This window comes from Excalfactoria chinensis, chromosome 5 (genome assembly GCF_039878825.1).
Source record: "Excalfactoria chinensis isolate bCotChi1 chromosome 5, bCotChi1.hap2, whole genome shotgun sequence".
Classification (NCBI taxonomy): domain Eukaryota; kingdom Metazoa; phylum Chordata; class Aves; order Galliformes; family Phasianidae; genus Excalfactoria; species Excalfactoria chinensis.
The window spans coordinates 44,679,538-44,697,706 of record NC_092829.1 but is presented as its reverse complement, the minus strand read 5'-3'; the positions used below and the strand labels follow the sequence as shown (position 1 = coordinate 44,697,706).

The window sequence follows — 18,169 nt, the reverse complement described above, 5'->3', positions numbered from 1 at the left end:
AGATTAACTTTAAGTTTTCTGTACGACCACACATCACAAGCACCACAGTTTGTCAGAATGATTTTTAAACATCCATATATACAATGTTTGTTAGGAATGGATAACTGTAATATTGCAATGTTAACTGAACAATCAAGAAAAATGAATTATCAAGTGAACAGGCTGAAAACTTAAGTTACTTCATCACTCTACTATGGACTAAATAATTAAGTTCCTTCATCACTCCATGGCCTGAAGCTAAATACTGGATCTGAATGTGCACTAAGCACAGCTAGCATATTCTCAAAGAGATCATTACTTATTTGTGGGAATCAATAGCTCTCGCAATGACTTCAGAGTGACCTGTACTAACAAGTCATAGATCATTAAAAAACTCACAATCCAGTTATGATACACTGAGGGAAATTATTGAAAACTACTGAACACATCATTATTAAATCTCTCCAAATAAGTAACTGTCAGAAATATAGCACGAGAAAGAAGCAAATATTAGAGGGTAGAAAACTTGTATGAGATATCACAATGTAAAAAAATGTAAAGTATGTAAAGTATGAAGGTCTTAAACAAAGTCTAGAAATAGAAATCATTTGTGAGAAAGAGAAATATTAATAAAGATTTTTAAGGAAGAGTAGAAAAAGAAGATGAATGACTGGTGATGTAGCATTTCAGCTTTCCATATTCTTGTAAGGAGAAATAAATGATCTCACAATGCTATAAAGCAAACAAAATATGAGGATTGCTCCTTACTGTTTCCCCATCTTCTCCTTTTTTATCATGAACATTTCCATCCTACTCAGTAACTCAGTAACTTCTTCATCACTTGTAATGATGTCTCCCTTTCACTTCATCATGCTTTTCTATTACCATGAAGAGGTGCTGAGCTGTCCTTAAGTCTTTGACAGTAAACTCCTGTTTCTTGTCTGTGAAGTACTTTACATCAGAAATGGCTCACACCATTTAAAGGAAAACAGGAAAAGATGATGTTCAATTTTCAATTTGGCTCCATTTCTTTTTCCTTATAAGTGAAGAAATACTCATAACTGTAAACAATCCGCATTGATAAACTTGCTCCATGTACAATTCCCAAATGTATCAAGCTGCATTTTCTGCCTAATCTGGTAGCAGCCAGGTAGCAGCATTTTATTCACCTACAAGAGAAGGCTCATTCATTTTCTTTCTTACTGAAAGAGGAGGGTATAATGGCATATTGAAGCTTGGCACTGAAGACATCTCTCACAAGACGAGCTTAGTAATGGAAATCAGAGCTGCAACAGCGGAGTCATGACTTCTTAGAAAGATCTCCCCTTTGTCCCCTTGCCCCAGCAAGTCCCATGCCAAGAAGAAGCCAGAAAAGGACATGGGGAGTTTAGTATGCTTTCCCCTTGCCCAGGAGTAGGTGGGCACCCCTGATTAGTGTGGAGAACAGCAGCCAGGTGAGAATATAAACAAACACCTGAGTGACAGGCTGCAGTGATCCTTCCAGCATCACTCTCCAGCTCTCTCCTTCCAAGCAGCAGACTGTTCTCCAACACCTCATTAACCTCTTGGTGAAGCTAACCCTGACCTTATACATCACCCTTGCATCTTCTGTTGCTGTGGCTCCAACATTCAATCTGTAGCAACGTCAAAACAGGACTCTGTCATATAAAGGGAGGAGCAGCTTCACAGTTATGTACTGTTTGCAAATAATTAGCAGAGACACCACATTTAGCTGATAGTAAGTAGGTGGTCACACAGTGAAACAAAATCTGCATCATGTGAGGTGCCATTCAAGGCAGCAAAGCAGGCCTGTGGCATCAAAAGGCACTGCCTGCAGGGAGAGGCTTTAAAATGTTTTTGTTGCCTTTACATTTAGAGAGCCTTCAGTTCTCTTTGAGCACTTGTAGCTCTGGATCTCTCTCAGAAAAGTCTTGCTGTTAAATAGCACAGATAGATCCTTTGCATCTGGACAGCTGTGCATGTAGCTATCATACTGACGCATTAACAGAACAACCAATATTTTTTGCCATGCAATTTCAGGCAGGAAATTTGTTTGCACTGTCATTTATGCTAGTTTTCAAAATCACTGGTTCACAGAAAGGGAAGAGTGGCTGAATAAATCCAAACCAAACAAACATCATTCAAATGCATATTCTTTTTTTTTTTTTTTTTTTTTTTTTTAATTTTCTTTTACTTGTTCTCTCCCTCAAATAAGTGTTTGTACTCTGGTTGAAGCACACTATCCCAGGAATACTGAAGAAAAGGCCCTTTTTATCCATTTCAGCTGAAGCAGTCATGGAAAACAAGGTAAATCTTCCCACTTTGGTGATACCAGCAGCATTAAGTAGAACACAAGCACACTCATTCTGCAAAAACAATCTCGTAGGTGTCTCTTCACATGAGTGAAGTCTCCTTCCAGACAACATGATCTGAAGTTGACATACTTCTGAGTGAAGAAGCATCACCCAAATTATAACCAAATGAGTTTTTGCCACTATTGTAACATAGTTCGCTTTACTGCATGAAGCTGCTTGCCTAAGAATTTCTTTCAGGGATTCTTACTTCTCGGATAACTATTTTACGCACCGCATCCCAGCAATACTGCTGCCAGCAGAAATAATGATTATCAGTTTTTTGTGCCTACAGCCAAAGAGAGAATCCAAACATGCAGAATGTGCACAGTAACTTCAACTACATCGCATTTTGTTTTACTGACTTGGAAACTCGAATAAAGATTCAGATACTTACAAATAACAAAGAGAAACCAACACCTACCTTACTTAACAAAACCCTTGCCTTTTATGCATAGAAGAATGGAATATTTTTTTATATTAGGAAACAGGATGGACAAAGGCTGATATTTTAAACGATGACTGAATTAAATGCATTTTGTCAAAATATTTAAGCACTAAACATTTCCATCAGTATCACCTTCCTTCATTTTTGTAACCCTGTGCTTTAACCCATCTGGCTTATCATCCTGGTGTAGCTCCATCACTTACACACTTAACAGATGCATTTCCTGTGCCCTATGCAAAGGGAAGCTGTAACCAATTTGCCTGTTCACTGTTTGACAGTGGCTTCATAAACCTAAAGTCCTCATTTGTGATCAAAACCTAGACACAATCATCTGCTTTATTATATTACTTGCAATATCTACATCACTCTAATTCATCGGGATTTGCTCTCCAGTGGGACATAGCTGCAGGTTATTTGCAGAGAGCGCCTGCTAAATCACTTTTATAATTTGAGAGGAGAGAAAGCAGCAAAGTCTGAGGGAATGTGAAACCCTGAAGCAAGGATAATCATGACAGGTGCCCGTGACACCTATCACCGACATCTCAATAAACTCCCTCTGCTCTCAGTCAGCCTCCTGTACTGCCCCACTTATTGCCCACACTTATTTCCTCTGGTTTCCTGTTTGGTTCAGCACTCATCTGTAGAAAACTTAAACAGTCTCTGCTCCATCACTCATAGCAGGTCCAGCACAGATTTCAAGCATGACCAATAGATGGGACTAAGAACCTCAGAAATATCTTTTATGGATGCCAAAAACAATTAATTTTTTTAACTATTAGAAGATCTTGAGAACTTGCACTGTGATTTGGAGCTGGTGAGATTCTTTCTGTAGGCTGCATTACTGTTCAAGCTCTGTAGGGAACCATATAGCATTGACTACCAGGGGTGGGACAGATTAGAACTTTCACACTTGAGCATATTCCACTGTACAAATCGCTGTTGAGATTTTGTTACCTATACATTATATAGTCTGTAAAATGGTCAGATAAATTCCGTAAAAGAACACAGCAGTGTAGCATGATGACATTAGGAATATCTCATACTTTGTGATTGTTCAAAATTCACCTGATGTGCCTGTGCTGCTGCCGTTTGCCATCCTCTCCCAACCTGTTCAGTGACGGTGACCGGCTCCGGGAGGATGGAGTGTAGCTCCCCACAGTTTTTACAGTTCCATTAGGATTATTCTGCATCTGTTGAAGTAGATGAGGTGAAAGGCTGCGGTGGGAAGACGCAGAAGAGGAGGCTGACCACTCAGGGATATTGTTGATGTTCAGGTTGTTGTCACTGTTGGAACGAAGCAAGATACGTGGTGCCGCTAAGGTGCTCGGGGGTCTCCGCCTTCTGTTTGAGTAGGTAGGAGCCTCCCTAAAGGGCACTGTGTAAAGAAAGACATCCAGGGTAATTGCAGATGAATTTATCATTTATATGCGCTTACCACCCCATAAAAAGATTTAGCAACATATGGCATTGTTTTTTTTCTGCAGAGACAGAAACTTTACCTCGCCTGCGTATTTAACCAAATTAATTACCTTCAAAACATCATTAGAACTGAAAACAACTGGCCAACATTAACGTGTTTACTGGTTTTAATAAATAGGCAGGCAATGCCAGCAGTCAGAGTCTGCTGAGCAGTCTGAGCTACAGTTTATGAAAAGGAAAACAGCTAATTATCACCAAGCTTGACTCTCACACTGTTCAGATTCACTCTATGTCCTAATATTCAATCAGAAGGACACTGAATGGGGCTGATCAGTAGGTTTTGTTGTATCATCTTCCATCTCCCTTCTCCTGTCAGCATCCAAAAAAATTCTCCAATTTTGTTCCATCACAAGCTCAGGCCTAACCTGAAATCTGTTGTGTTAGCAGTCACCTTATCCCCATCTTCCAGGTTAAAAATCAAGGACATAGATTTTTCTTCTGACAGAACTCTATTACACCTCTACAATCCCCTGGTATTCATCTCTTTCTAATCTAGGCATTTCTACTCCATCTATTACTATTGTATATAGAGCATATTACCCCAGGGTAATACACTCGCCTTGTCACGTGCCATGTCCTGGGGAGAACATGACTGTATCCAAAGGCTGCAATATGCTAGTTAATGAAACAGTCATTACAGAAAACAAAAGCAAGAGCAATAAAAACCTAATGCAAACCAGAGAGCCTATCCATTCATCTACATTACTGGTACACTACTGCAGCCATACAAGAATTTGAACAAGCAGACACTACATATTCCAGATGTCCATTTCTCACTCTAGTGGGTCAGTTACTTGCAAGTGCAATTTAAAAGTAGAATTTCCCAATAAAAGGCACTCAACTCATACTAGAAGTTACAGCATTTTCTACTTATTTAATAAGGCAGTAAGGGACCCTGGAAACTCATACTTAGCTCAGTCTACATTCATGCAACTACTCTCATTACTTTCAGTGGAGCTCATGGTTATAGGATTGATCCTGCATGTACTTACATCTGAAAAATGCACATAGTTACACCTGAAAAGTCACTGTAGCATAACTAATACAAGGCAGCCAGACAGGTGTCATTCTGAGGACTTCACTGAGATGCTGTAATTTTCAAAGATCATATTTCAGTTGGGAAAGAAGCCCCACAAACTATCATCCTGTATCTCTAAAGTGCCAGCAAGAGCCATTTGTAAAGTGCCACAAATGTCTACACATTCAATGCCCTTTAAAAACATACAAAATAACAAAATTAGAGTGTGTCTGTCATACGCTGTAAGTAAATGAATTCACATAAATTTGAATATACATGGGAATCAATCTGTCCTGCCTTGACAGCTAGCTTTTAATTGTCAGTACACAGCAAAACTTAAAGTTCCAGAGCAAAACTGAATGCATATTTATAATGTAAAATAAAGGTGTAACTGTAAGGAAAAGGTTTATGTAATTTTCACCTGAATTGTTTTATGATTAACTGTGATTCTGAGTACTTTAAAATAGCATCCTTAATATTTCTAATGAGTTGAAACAGTGTCTGGTAAGTAGCTCAAGAACATCAGAATAAGCATAGGAAAGAAAACAGTGTGCACAGAGAGAAACGGCTTTAAATTTATTTCCATAATTTGAAAAGAAGCTAAAACAAGAGAAGTAGTCTTTAAAAGATGTCAAAGGCATGAAGTTCAATATCTGTGCTAGAAGCTGACAGAAATTCTATATAATTTTCTGGGTATTCCAAATCTCTTGTGCTTCATAGCTTTTCAGGGTTTCAAAGCAACAAAGTGTGTCACTGAAAGCACCTCATTGCCTCAAATGTCACGGTGAAACTCATGGGCTAGTTCTAACTTCAAGAAAATCCACTGCTCTTATATCCAGAATTAACATCCACAGATCTTCTGATCAACGTCTATGACATAGATGTGCTGATTTTTACCCTACTGTTGTACTTGGAGCATTAAATATGGCTCTGGATGTGATTTCACTGAAGACAGAAATCTTTCCCAGGTATAAAATAAAACCCACCAGATTACCTTCTGCAATAGTTTAATTACAGGAGAAAAGAGACAAAATCAGAAAATGCATCGCAGATGCAGGTTTCTGCCTGAAGAAGTAGCCTTGTTTCCTTAAGATCACAAAAGTTTGTCTCAGACTTTAGTAAAAATGGGGTCTGACCCTAAGACTTGAGTTTTCTACCCCTTTAAAATCGCTTACACCCAGGGTAGGGTGTGGAGCCACAACTCCACCAAAACAAATGGTGCCCATGGGTTCTGTCTGTGTGCTGTCAGCTGTGCATGGCAGCAGCAGCAGGAGGACACAAGCTCGGGATGGGGACAGGACAGCAGTGAGCTGTGAGCACCTTTGTGCCAGCAGTCAGACAAAGCGTAGGGCTGAGCACCATATCCCACTGCAAAGTAGTGTGTGTTGTATATGTGAACACTCACCAGGTATCATGTTAAATTCACTCTTTTTCCTTCACATATCAGAAAAGGATTTTATATTTAGAAGTCAGCTTTTGATTCACTATTAACGTTCTATCCTTAAGGACAGAACTGCAAGCAAAACCAGCCTTTACTACAAAGAATAAACAGGAAAGGGGGCAACTAATGACACCAATTGATGTGTGTCTAACAAATCTTTTACAGAAAGAGTTAAAAATAAACATTTTCATGCCTAAAGTGATTAATATTCCTCCCAACTGTTTCTTTTCCCCAGCAATCTGCAAACTGTAAGTGGGCGGATATTTTTTTAGCTCCTCTTATAGTCATTATTTATATTATTTGCACAATAAAAAAATCACTACAACACAAAATGATGGAATGCAAACATCCACTTTTTTAGCTCTGTTGGACACTGTCACTCCCTAATATCTCACTACGTTCATGACTATAAGAATAACTATTCCAAAACTCGTTTGGGAAAAACAGTTGATATAACATGACATGAAAATGCCTGAACTAATTTAAAGCCCCTGAAGTTTAAAATTATCATCCCTAAAAGCATGTCTGAAAGCATCATTTAATTCTTCCTTATCTCTCAGCATCCTTCTACTCCTGGCATTTCTTACATCTGAAGGAGTAGCAGTCACTGACAAAAATTCACTCAGGAAATTCCTTATGCGTCTTCAAATGCATTTCTTAGGAAATAACACATTTCTATAACTACTTCATAGAAAAAAAAAACACAATTAAAAAAGTCACATCCAGCCTTCATAATCAGTTGCCAAAATGGATTGTCTAGCATAAAATTATTTTGGAAACAAAACTGTATGAACTGATTATAATTATAAAGTCACTAAGCCGATCATATTAAATGTACACAAGAAAACACCAGTCTGAAACATAAAAGTGTTCTGCTTGTATCGCTTACCTTCTTTCTTTGTGAAGGCATTTAACAAAGACTTCATTTTCCCTTTTACTTTAGCAGCAATCCCCTCATTATATAACCTTTGCTGGGAAGAAAGAGGAAAAAAAAAATAGAAAAAAAAAAATAATAATACAGCTACCCAATTTCTATGTGTTCAGGCTGCCTGCACCCTGACATAAGCAGCAGGTTTCTGGGCACTGTGTAATTGCCAGCATAGCCGGGCACACAGCGCCCGGCGCGCTGGTGACAAAGCCCACCCCACATCCTGTCTGTCAGCTGGGAGCCAACTGTGCATAGACTGGAGCCGCTCACACACACACACACACACACACACACAAAAAGAGAAGAAAAAAAAGAAGGAGAAAAAAACCACCACCCTGCTCTCCCTCCCAGCATCAGTCATGTGAGCGTCTCTGCTGCCGCCTCGCAGCGATGCCCTGCTCCTGGGCCCAAGGCAAGAGGCAGGGAGTACAGAAGATGTGCAGCGGAGCTCCGTGTCTCCACAGCCATGCCGCGGGCTGTGCTGTTGATGGCAGGGAGCCCCGGCAGAGCTCGGAGCTGCTTCACGAGTGCTAGCGTGCTCAGCTCACAAACTTGCCCAGCTGACCTGTAGGGCTTACAGGCACCCTTTGGTTTTCGGTGTTTGCTTGTTTGCTGATTGCAGTGTTTGCAAGGAAAAGTGAGAAGCAAATCAAAGCAGCAAGCTGCCTGTACCGACTACAGTGAGACATTACACAAAACTGCCAATACCCAGAGTAGCTGGAGCTGGCCTATATTCCAGCCTGACACAGATAGGTATCAACACCAGCAACTTCCCACTCCCCTCTGCTGCGGTGATTACACCAAAATAAAATAGAATCCCTTTCTGCACAGGGCAAAAATACTAAAATTTGACTGTGCCATATCTCTAACTTTCATGCAGATTACACAAAATAAATAAGCATGTTGTGCATGCATTTTGTAGTGTGCTGACCCACCCCTGGAGGCACTCAAGGCCAGACTGCATGGGGCCCTGGGCAGCCTTATCTGGTGGGGAGAAGCCCTGCCCATGGCAGGGTGGTAGGAGCTCCATAATCTTTTAAGATTCTTTCCAAACCAAGCCATTCTATTCTATGATACAATAATTCTGACAAACATTCTGCTGGAAACTATAGCAGCCTACAATGTGCAGGCACTTAGACAAAGAGAAAGCAGGGGAAGTACAAGCAGCCCCTCAAGAACTCTAGCAGAACCAACAGTGAAAGAGCTATGAAGAACAGAAAGTTTGATGCTTTGAGCACGAGTTACCCAGAGTGAAAAACCATCCTCAAACTGCATAAACCACATAGTAGTTAATAAACATGTATTCCACATAAGACACCTCTGCTGACTGCTAATACATCTATTTTGAAAATGTTGGTCTTTTTCTAACTGAGAAAACAGCTTCAAGAAAGATAGAAGATAAATCACTTAAATGGATTCAACCTCCATATGCTTGGTGATATCATATTAAGCAAAACTGAAAAGAATTAATAAGCATAAATGAATTCAATCATTTAAACTTCATTTAACATTCCATTGTTTGCATAGCTCTTAATTTCTAATGAAAGTAATATTTCTCTAAATTAATGTAATTGTACACTTTGATTCAATTTCTTTTTCACTGTGCTCATCATGCGGAAACTTTACCAGAGATACTGGATACAAAATACACATATAAACTTAAACATCTATATTTGACACAAATAATTTTTTCCTCTCTTTAAAAAGATGTAAAGCTTTCTAAAGAATAACTTCGATCTCTCTTTCACCAGTTTATAAGCACGTGTATTTGTTAGCTCTCTAGAAGTATCAGCATTGTTTCCAGAACAAGAACTACTTACACCAGGAGAGCTATGTCACTAATTTGAGTTATGAATTTTTGTGTGTTATTATTTCTAATAGAATCATGAAATCATTTAGGCTGGAAAAGACCTCTAAGATCACCTCCAGAGCTGCTGACTCCACCACCTCACTGGGCAGCTTGTTCCAGTGCCTCACCACTCCCTCAGAGAAGTTTGTTCTAATACCTGACCTGAACCTCCCCTGGCACAACTTCAAGCCATTACTTCTTGTCCTATCACCAGTCACCTGGGAGAAGAGGCCAACTCCCACTTTACATAACTCCATTCAGTACCCTCAGTTTCATTTGGAGACATGAATGACAAAGGAGCTGTAATTGTTAGTAATGTTTCACATTTTCATGGTACTTTCTAACTAAATCAACAGTGAATGAGGGCTGGTGAAGTCTGCAGAAAACCTAAAGGAGTTCCAGCAGCCAGAGGTGGAAAATGCTCAGGGGAGACTGACATCTTGGATTTTGGTCATTGATGGGGCTGAAAGAACTCAGCACTCAATGCCCACAGAGTAGAGGTTTCCAAGGGTGTACACTGAAATCATCTTTACACAGCATAGGGGAATGCTCTTTATTGACCATGTGAAACATAGAGTGACTCCGCACTAGCCCCCTTGCATTTGAAGAGGAGAATTACCTATTGCGTGCCCAGGGAAAGACCAAAAACCCTACACCTATATGTTCAGCCCTGGGCACTTTGCTGACAAGGTGCTGCCAGTATAGAATCATAGGAGCCTCATCCTCAGATTACATCATCCTCAGTGTGGGTGTCCGTGATTCAAGTTAATGGTATCTTAAATACCTAATTGCAAGAGTTAGGCTAGGAAAGTGTTAACTCTATTGTGCTTGTTCCTGTCTGTTCATATACAGAAAAATAAGAACAGGCAGGCAACCGTGGTCAATCAAAATCAATCCCAGGGGGTATTTTTATTAGATTCTCTCTGGAGCTCCAGCATTTCATCACCTAGAGGTTTCTAATCAGCGTTATAAAAACATAAAAAAAAATATTAAAGTCACTTGAAATTATTGAGTTTCATGGAAATTGTAGGAACTTTTTCCTATCTACACGATCAGCTATATCATCAGATGAATGAGCATTTTATTCCGGTTAACTGTCTCTCTTTCTCCCATTGAAGGAAATATGTTTTCTTCCTCCATGGCAGAGCCTACTGCAATAAACATTATTGTACAACTGGAAAATATGACAATCAAGGAAGTCAATGAACTATTTGCAGCTGCAGTTTTTGATGCTTTCTGATTTTCACTAAAAGCTTATTAGAACTTGCTTGTTTTAACCGACGTCCTAAAATCTGTAGTGTGGGGGAAGTAATAAAGAAAACATTCTGGCAACTTCCACCTTTTCCGGAAGGTTTTTTGGTGCCTTATGATGGTAGCCTTGGTACCATTAGCCCAGCATAAAAGAACTAATAATTTGGCTGCGTCAGCACACAACAATAACATAACCCACAAGCTATAGCAGCTATAATCTAAAAATCATAAAGAGCATTGCAAGCATTACAAGTGCAAGAGAGGTAAGCCCTAACAGTCTTTTTTCCCCTCTATACCTTCTGTAGGTGCTCAGTAAGACAACTACAGGCTCTGCATGGGGCTACATGGTGTGCCTCCGGTGGCGCAGCGGTAGAATTCCCATTTGCAACACCAGGGGGCCCGGGTTCGAATCCCCCCCTGTGGAGCAGGGGGTAGAAGTGCCGCTCTGCTACACAGAGGGCTCGAATCCCGGGAGTTGGACTCGATGATCTCTAAGGTCCCTTCCAACTCGCACAATACTATGATACTATGATACTTCTGTAAAGTGGTCCTCAAACAGAAATTAAAACATGGGCTCCAAGATTAGCTTTGATTGGCTTTCTTTTGTATGTTGGTAACATCGGGGTAGTGACTTACATGTTTTTTTGAGGATCTAAATTTAGGAACTTCGTGAACAGCTAAAAAATGATACGTTTGACCAAATCTATGCCCTTGCTTCTTCTTCTCACCAAGGGCAAGCGCTTTTCAGATAATGGCAGAGCACTTATAATTATCATACTTTATTCTTTTTAGGTTTTGCCCATTTTTGAGTTCTCAAGAGAAAAAAAATTCCCTTTAACTCAGATACCCATCTAGGCTTTTGTTAAAAATACAGTTCTTCACATGTATAAATAAATTTCTCTCCACTATAAAACAGGCTTCCCGTATGCTAAGCCACCAAGGGGAGAGTTAGATGAGAAAAGACAGATTCAAATATAGACTGTAAAGTACAAAAAGAATCAAATACGGACTGTAGAGTACAAAACAGAAAATAAAAAAGCCAGTACTTCTAGTTTGCTTACTTAATCCTACAAAGCCACAGTGTAGCTTCAGAAGGAACCCTTCTTAAGGCAACAACTAAACCTCTTTCATCACAGCATGTTGTTTCATATTTTGTAAAATGTCTGAGTTCATTCAGGAGGCTGCAGTTAAAACAGCCCTGAGAGAAGAGCATCTGAGCCCACGCAACTGTTTGTAGAGCCCAGCTGTATCTAACCTTAGTCTCTCTCACACCGCTGGGAGAGACTTCTCCCCATTCAGCCAGTATCTGTATCCATCAGCACCAGATAGCAGACTTCAGGCAGGCAGTCCAAGTCTGAAGTGCAGAATGAGGGCAGGAAACAGTGTGTAGGAAAGGACAGCAGAGGGATGGATTGGGAACAGATGGCAAGAGTTATCAATTAGAAGGAGAAAGAAAAACAGAATATAGCAGTGAAAGTTACATAGCCGTGTGCCAGACTTCCCTTCAATCACCTGGCATGTACCTTACATTGCTGTCCCCAGAGTTTGCTGTTCGACAAGGGCCAGCCTCACTTTACTCTCATGAGGAACATGGCACGTTCACAGAACTGTATTTAAAAACAAAAGCCAAAACAAGTAGTGAGAAAGATTCTCAGGCAGCAAAATCCACAGCTGTGCACAAAAAGGTCCGCTTCTAGAGGCAAAACTTGTGCAATAGAATGAACTGGCCACAATTGGGTCTCCAGTTCTGCAGAAAATCCTTTAAATTTGTGCTCTTAAAAGAATTTTAATAATTCACCATGTGAGGTGCACATGTTTGTGGGTGCATTTCAAAGGATTTTCAAAGGCAGTGAGTGTACAGTTGCCACACTTACATGAGCTTAATACCATGGGAAATAAATATCAACCCCTCTTTCTTACAATACTCATATGATCATAAATAAGGCTTCCATAAGATTCACTGGGATTACAACAGTTAAGCAGGAACAGCATTAGAGAGCTGCATGCTCCTGCAGAAGGCAGGAATGCTGACTGCAAGGCTTACTTTCAGCTGCTTACACAACATCAAGAATCTTCCATGTAAAAAATTGCTAAGTATCACTTAAAACTCTGTACGTGTCAGGGCAAATATCTGAAATCTCCTTGATAGGTTAGAAGACAATGGGTTCAGAAATTATGATACAAAAGAACTTGAAAACCATTGGGTTTCACTTCTTTCTTTTTTTTTTTTTTTTTCTTTTTTTTTCTTTTTTTTTTTTTTCTAATTACCAGGATCAAGGCAACCACAGGGATACAGGTACACACATCAGAATTTACCTTAGAAGCAAACTAAAATCTCTGACCCAAAGAATAGGAAGCTGCTCTGTTGCTTGAAGTTGTGTGGGAAATCTGGGTTGGGGTGCAGGCAGACACAGAACAATGGAGGCTTAAAACGGGGGAAAATAAACCCTCATATTTTATGGGCAAGGCTGGAAGTGGAGAGGAAACAATGGCCAGTAATGAGGAAAATGTCTGGTAAGTAGTAGCTTAAAGAGAGAGGAAAGCAAAAGCAATGAGAGAAAGCTACAATAGCTGAAACAGAATTTTAAAATATGATTGAAATCCATCAGCGATGTCAAAGAAAGCAATCTATTTGAATAATGTATGGCTCACTTTCATTCTTTACAGGTAATGTCCTATAAAGAAAAGGCACTTATCTAAATACAAACCTGTATTTTACAAAGTACTGTTTCTGCAGGATACAGTCCAGAGATGAAGCATGGAGAGAACAGCTCAGAGCTGCCAATGGTTTCTAAAGGTTTTATCCTCACAGCCTTCTATTTCGATCACATGCTTGGGTTTGAAGGAGCATCAAATCTTGTTCTGAATACATTTGTGTATGCATATAAGAAACAGTGAATTTCCTTGACCGTTTGAAATACCTTTCCACTGTAATATGACCACGGGGGAAAAAAATATAAAAAGTAAATAGTTCTTGTAAATGTTTTCAGAAAAAACAATGGATGATTTAGAGTTAAATCAGGAAACTACTTGTTTTAACTGACTGGGTTACTTTTTAATGGCATTTCTTTAAATATGGACTGTCCTGATTTCAAAATCTGTTTTCAGTACCAATTAGAACTCACCCAGAATCGTTCACTCTTTCACAGCAGTGGATTATCAGTAACCAGCTACTTAAATGTGCCATCAAAAACAAGAGATCAGTAACCTATATGGCATCTGGACAGAAAGACTTGTTTTGTTTGTTAAGAGAAAGACAGTACATATTTTCCACTTTTTAAACAAGCTGAGGAAAGGATGGTGCAATTTTCTCTGCTAATACACCGGGAAACCTAGTTCTGATGCAGCACAACTCAGACACCAGAAACGGAGTTCATTCTTTGCATTATGAATACATTGAGTTGGAAAATTATAATTTAACATCAGGGGCTGTGCATTTTCCAATCCATACAGTTCAAGCAGCAATAAATAAATAAATAAATAAATAAATAAATAATAAAAAAAATAAAATTAAAAAAAAAAAATCAGTGTCATTTATACAGAGGAGAATTTCAGAGCATGTAGCTCCTGAAAAGAAAAGAGCCTGATGCTTCTTTTCACAGCTGATGCATACAGGCCTTGGATGCAGTACACAGATTTGTGGGCTGCTGTCTCATGTTGCAGAGGAGATAAAAAGACAATTGGAACTGCACAATACACTCAGAAAATAAATAAATAAATAAATAAAGAACCAGTGCTGGATTGCATGCTGCTTTTGTGTTCTGGTGTTGTACAGAAAACAGTCCAATTTTGCCTCTGTGTAACTTCCTTCCTACCAAAAGCTCTCAACAAATTCCTTAAATCATTATGTTGTTCCAGGATTTATTCAGTGATTTGATTGCACTGCTTTAATCTAAGTGCGAACCTCTTTAGTAAATAGTGGGACAAAGCATCTGTGCTTCCAAAAGTGTTGGTGGATCTTGTCAGTTTTATTTAGAATAACATCATTTCCATAGCAGAAAAGTGTCTATTGCAACCAGTGGGGAAAAAAAAAAATCTCAATCTGAAAAAAACTGCAAAATACTTAACTAGCCAAAGCAGCCAAACAGCGTGCTACAGTCATGTGCATTACCTTAATACAGTTTTTAAAGACAAAGATACTTGCTGGAGCAGAATGTGCTGGATAAACCTATTTGTACTATTGTTTGTGTCAGTCTGTTGGGTTTGATTCTCCAGGCTTCATAGCTGTTGGCACTATTCCTCCAGAACATCAGACATGAAACACATCCACCCTGTTCTGACAAAATTTTACAGTACTTTTCTAGAAGTCTAGATGATAACACAAGGTACATAGGGATACAAAGGATGGTACGTATTGAAGACCAACTTGATAACCCATTTCCATTTCAAGTGTTTCTCAGACATAGTTACTCCCAAGTTACTGTAGAGCAAATGACATAAGAAATTCATATTGCAATAAACAGGGACATCTGCACTAGATCAGATGCTCAGAGACCCATCTTTCCTGACCTTGGGTGTCTCCAGGAATGGACATCCATCACCCCTCTGGGAAACCTGTGCCAGTATCTCATCACCCTTACTCTAAATATCATCTTCCTTCAATCTAGCCAAAATCTCCCTCATTTATTTTGAAACCATTTTGCCTTATCCTATCACAACAGATTCTGTTAAGAGTATGTCCCTTTCAAGAATCTGCAAGAACTACTCATTTACTCTTTTTGTCATCCACTCATTTTCAAAGTAGATGTACCGCTGAGGAAAATTTTTAGCTAATGAGAGGATACACACTTTGATTCCCTGTGTACAGTCTCCTACTGAAAACTTTCTTGTCTTTGTCTTATCTATACTTAGACAGTACTTGTGGCATGCAACCATTTGCCCCTCAAGATATATGTTCTAAATAGAAGAAAAGAAGCTCTATGTAAAGCTATGCCACCAAGCACGATCTTTGAAAAATAAAGCCCAATAATTTAAGCTGATAATTGTCTCACTATCCTTAGTTCCATTTAGCCATTTCATCTTACAAAGAAACTAAAACGTAGCTGACTTATTCATTAAGATAACAGCATTTAAAATTATATTAGTAGCCTACATTTCTCTGTTTCAAAAATAACTGCTAATGAATCATGCTGGTCTAAATAAGAAAGGATAAAAAAGGAATGTATATGCTATAGCAGGGGGTTGCCTTTGTACAAATATGTAGGTGTTTGCAGCATTTGTAACCTTCTCAGTGGTTAATCCCATTGAGAAAGGAAGGCTTGCTCACTGAAACACTTTTGAGGTAGACTAATAATTTTAGTAATCATAGAATCATAGAATTACCCAGGTTGGAAAAGACCTTGAAGATCATCAAGTCCAACCACAGCCTAACCAGTACCATATCTCTAAAAAAAAAAAAAAAAACAAAAAAAAACCACATCCAAACAGCTCTTAAACATTAATTAAACATTAATGTTACCAATAATACTACTACACCCCTTCTCATTCAAGACAGTATCACCTGTAGTTTAAAATGTTTGAAAATGTTGAGAGGTTGAGGTAAGTTTTATTTTTGTTTGTTTGTTTTGGCTATTGTATTTCCATTTCTTCATTTGGACTGCAGTTTAAGTTTTATGATGGTGCACCAGTAGCTGAGTTTAGGAGACTTTCTGTAACAAGAATATGAAAAAGTACTCTTGTTTATACAGATAAGACTAATTAAAAGAACAAATAAGGTGCAAGCTTAAGGCCCATTACCAAAAACTAATCTTGTGTGCATGCTGTTTCAAAAATAATGCTACATCTCACATTTCTGGCAGCAGTAGTAGATGTAGCCTCATGATATTCATTAATTCAGTGGAAAATGTATGGCTGACATCCAAGATATTACTATGAAAATAGAAGTGTTCTGGATATTATTTGGCAGTCACACCCCCGGACATCATGAGTACTACAATGAAATATGAATTCCATGTTCATGTTCCAAAATAACTCTGCTTTCTTCCGGACAAGAAGTGATATAAATAAAGCTAGTAGGAAAAGGCAATGCACATCCCTAAAAAAGAATGGGATCTGAGAAAGGAGAGTAATTGTACAAATGAACAAATTGTGTATTTTATCCTGTACTAAGCCATAGTAGCATTTTGGGTAGACTTTTGATGTTTCAGAATAATTTCAGACAGTGTGGTTAGCAAAGAAATAATTTCTGATGTTAGTATTACCTGTGTATATGTGAAACTACTATATGTATCCACAAACACTTTCATTACAGGAAGCATGATTTGCCAAGAAACACCCACAGTCCAACCTGTCCTCTACAGACACATCATATAAACCAAGTTAATGATGATTGTAGTCATATACTTTGAGGCGTAATTTCAGGTATGAAAATAGTGAATAATAAGCTTGTCTTTATAAGCAAAATAGAAACAAACATCAAAAAAAAAAAAAGTATCAAAGTAAAAATAAAGAATAAGAACAGACATGGTAGTACAGAACACTTATTACATTGGAAAGCTTCAGCTAAAACAATGAATTGACATGAGCTGCAATATCTCTTTGTTTACTAATGTTTATAATAGAAACCTAAAATGAAAGAAAGACCCAGCACTCAGCCATAGGAAGCCTTCATCACAAAAGATGAGGGAAGCACATCCCAAATGTATTCATATCCCCATTCCATGTTTCCAGATGTGGTCAGAAATGGAATCCAGAAACCAAGGACCGCAGCTGAACAATGACTAACACTGGAAGGATAGAAGGGGGAAAAAAAAAAAAAAAAAAAAAAAAAAGTATGAATTTGGAGGGAATTTTATGAAATTGCTGCAAAAGTGAAATTTCCATTAAATCTTTCTACTGGTCTACAAGTCTACAATCTACAATTTCACAAGAAGTTTAGAAATGATACAACCTAAATTCCCCTTGGTAGGGCCATGCTTTCCTTTACATTGGGAAGCTCCAAGTGACATCAGAAGAATTATTAACAGTAAAGATAAAGGAAAAATAAATGGGATGCACAGATACCTTTAAGGTCAGGAAAAGAAGTATGAATGACAATGGAAGGACTGGAAGATAAGAGGAAAATACAGAGAAAAATCTAGCAACTCCTCACAAACCTGACAGATATAATTTGAAAGAGATTTTCAGTGGAGAAAATGAAAATGGATTACAGCTTTAAGAAACTTAGGAACAACAGTTCAACAACTCTTGAAAGGATGTTCCGTATAACATATAGCCAAATAAGTAACATAAGATTTTGAGACTGTACATTACATGGAGGTATAAGACTATTCTAAGCAACTCCTTACCTGAAATATCAGTTACTGAATACCAGACCAGTTACCCCATAGCAAGGAAGAGAAATACAGTAAATAATTAGGATGCAGGAGTGACTAATTAGTGATTTGAATTTATGTAGGAAAGGTTACAAAAAGTAAATGTTCTGAC

General features: G+C 38.5%; 1 protein-coding gene across 5 annotated transcripts in view; it reads right to left on the bottom strand.

Moving 5' to 3' along the window:
* SHANK2 (SH3 and multiple ankyrin repeat domains 2) overlaps positions 1 to 18,169 on the bottom strand; it is a 292,208-nt gene that overhangs the window by 205,162 nt on the left and 68,877 nt on the right. For 4 of the 5 annotated variants that reach the window (XM_072339251.1, XM_072339252.1, XM_072339253.1 and 1 more), the window contains one exon: positions 3,844 to 4,153. In XM_072339251.1, coding sequence (XP_072195352.1) covers positions 3,844 to 4,153 — 310 coding nt within the window. Of the gene's footprint in view, positions 1 to 3,843; positions 4,154 to 7,605; positions 7,846 to 18,169 lie in introns of those variants that run through there. The other variant, XM_072339256.1, reaches the window with a different exon arrangement.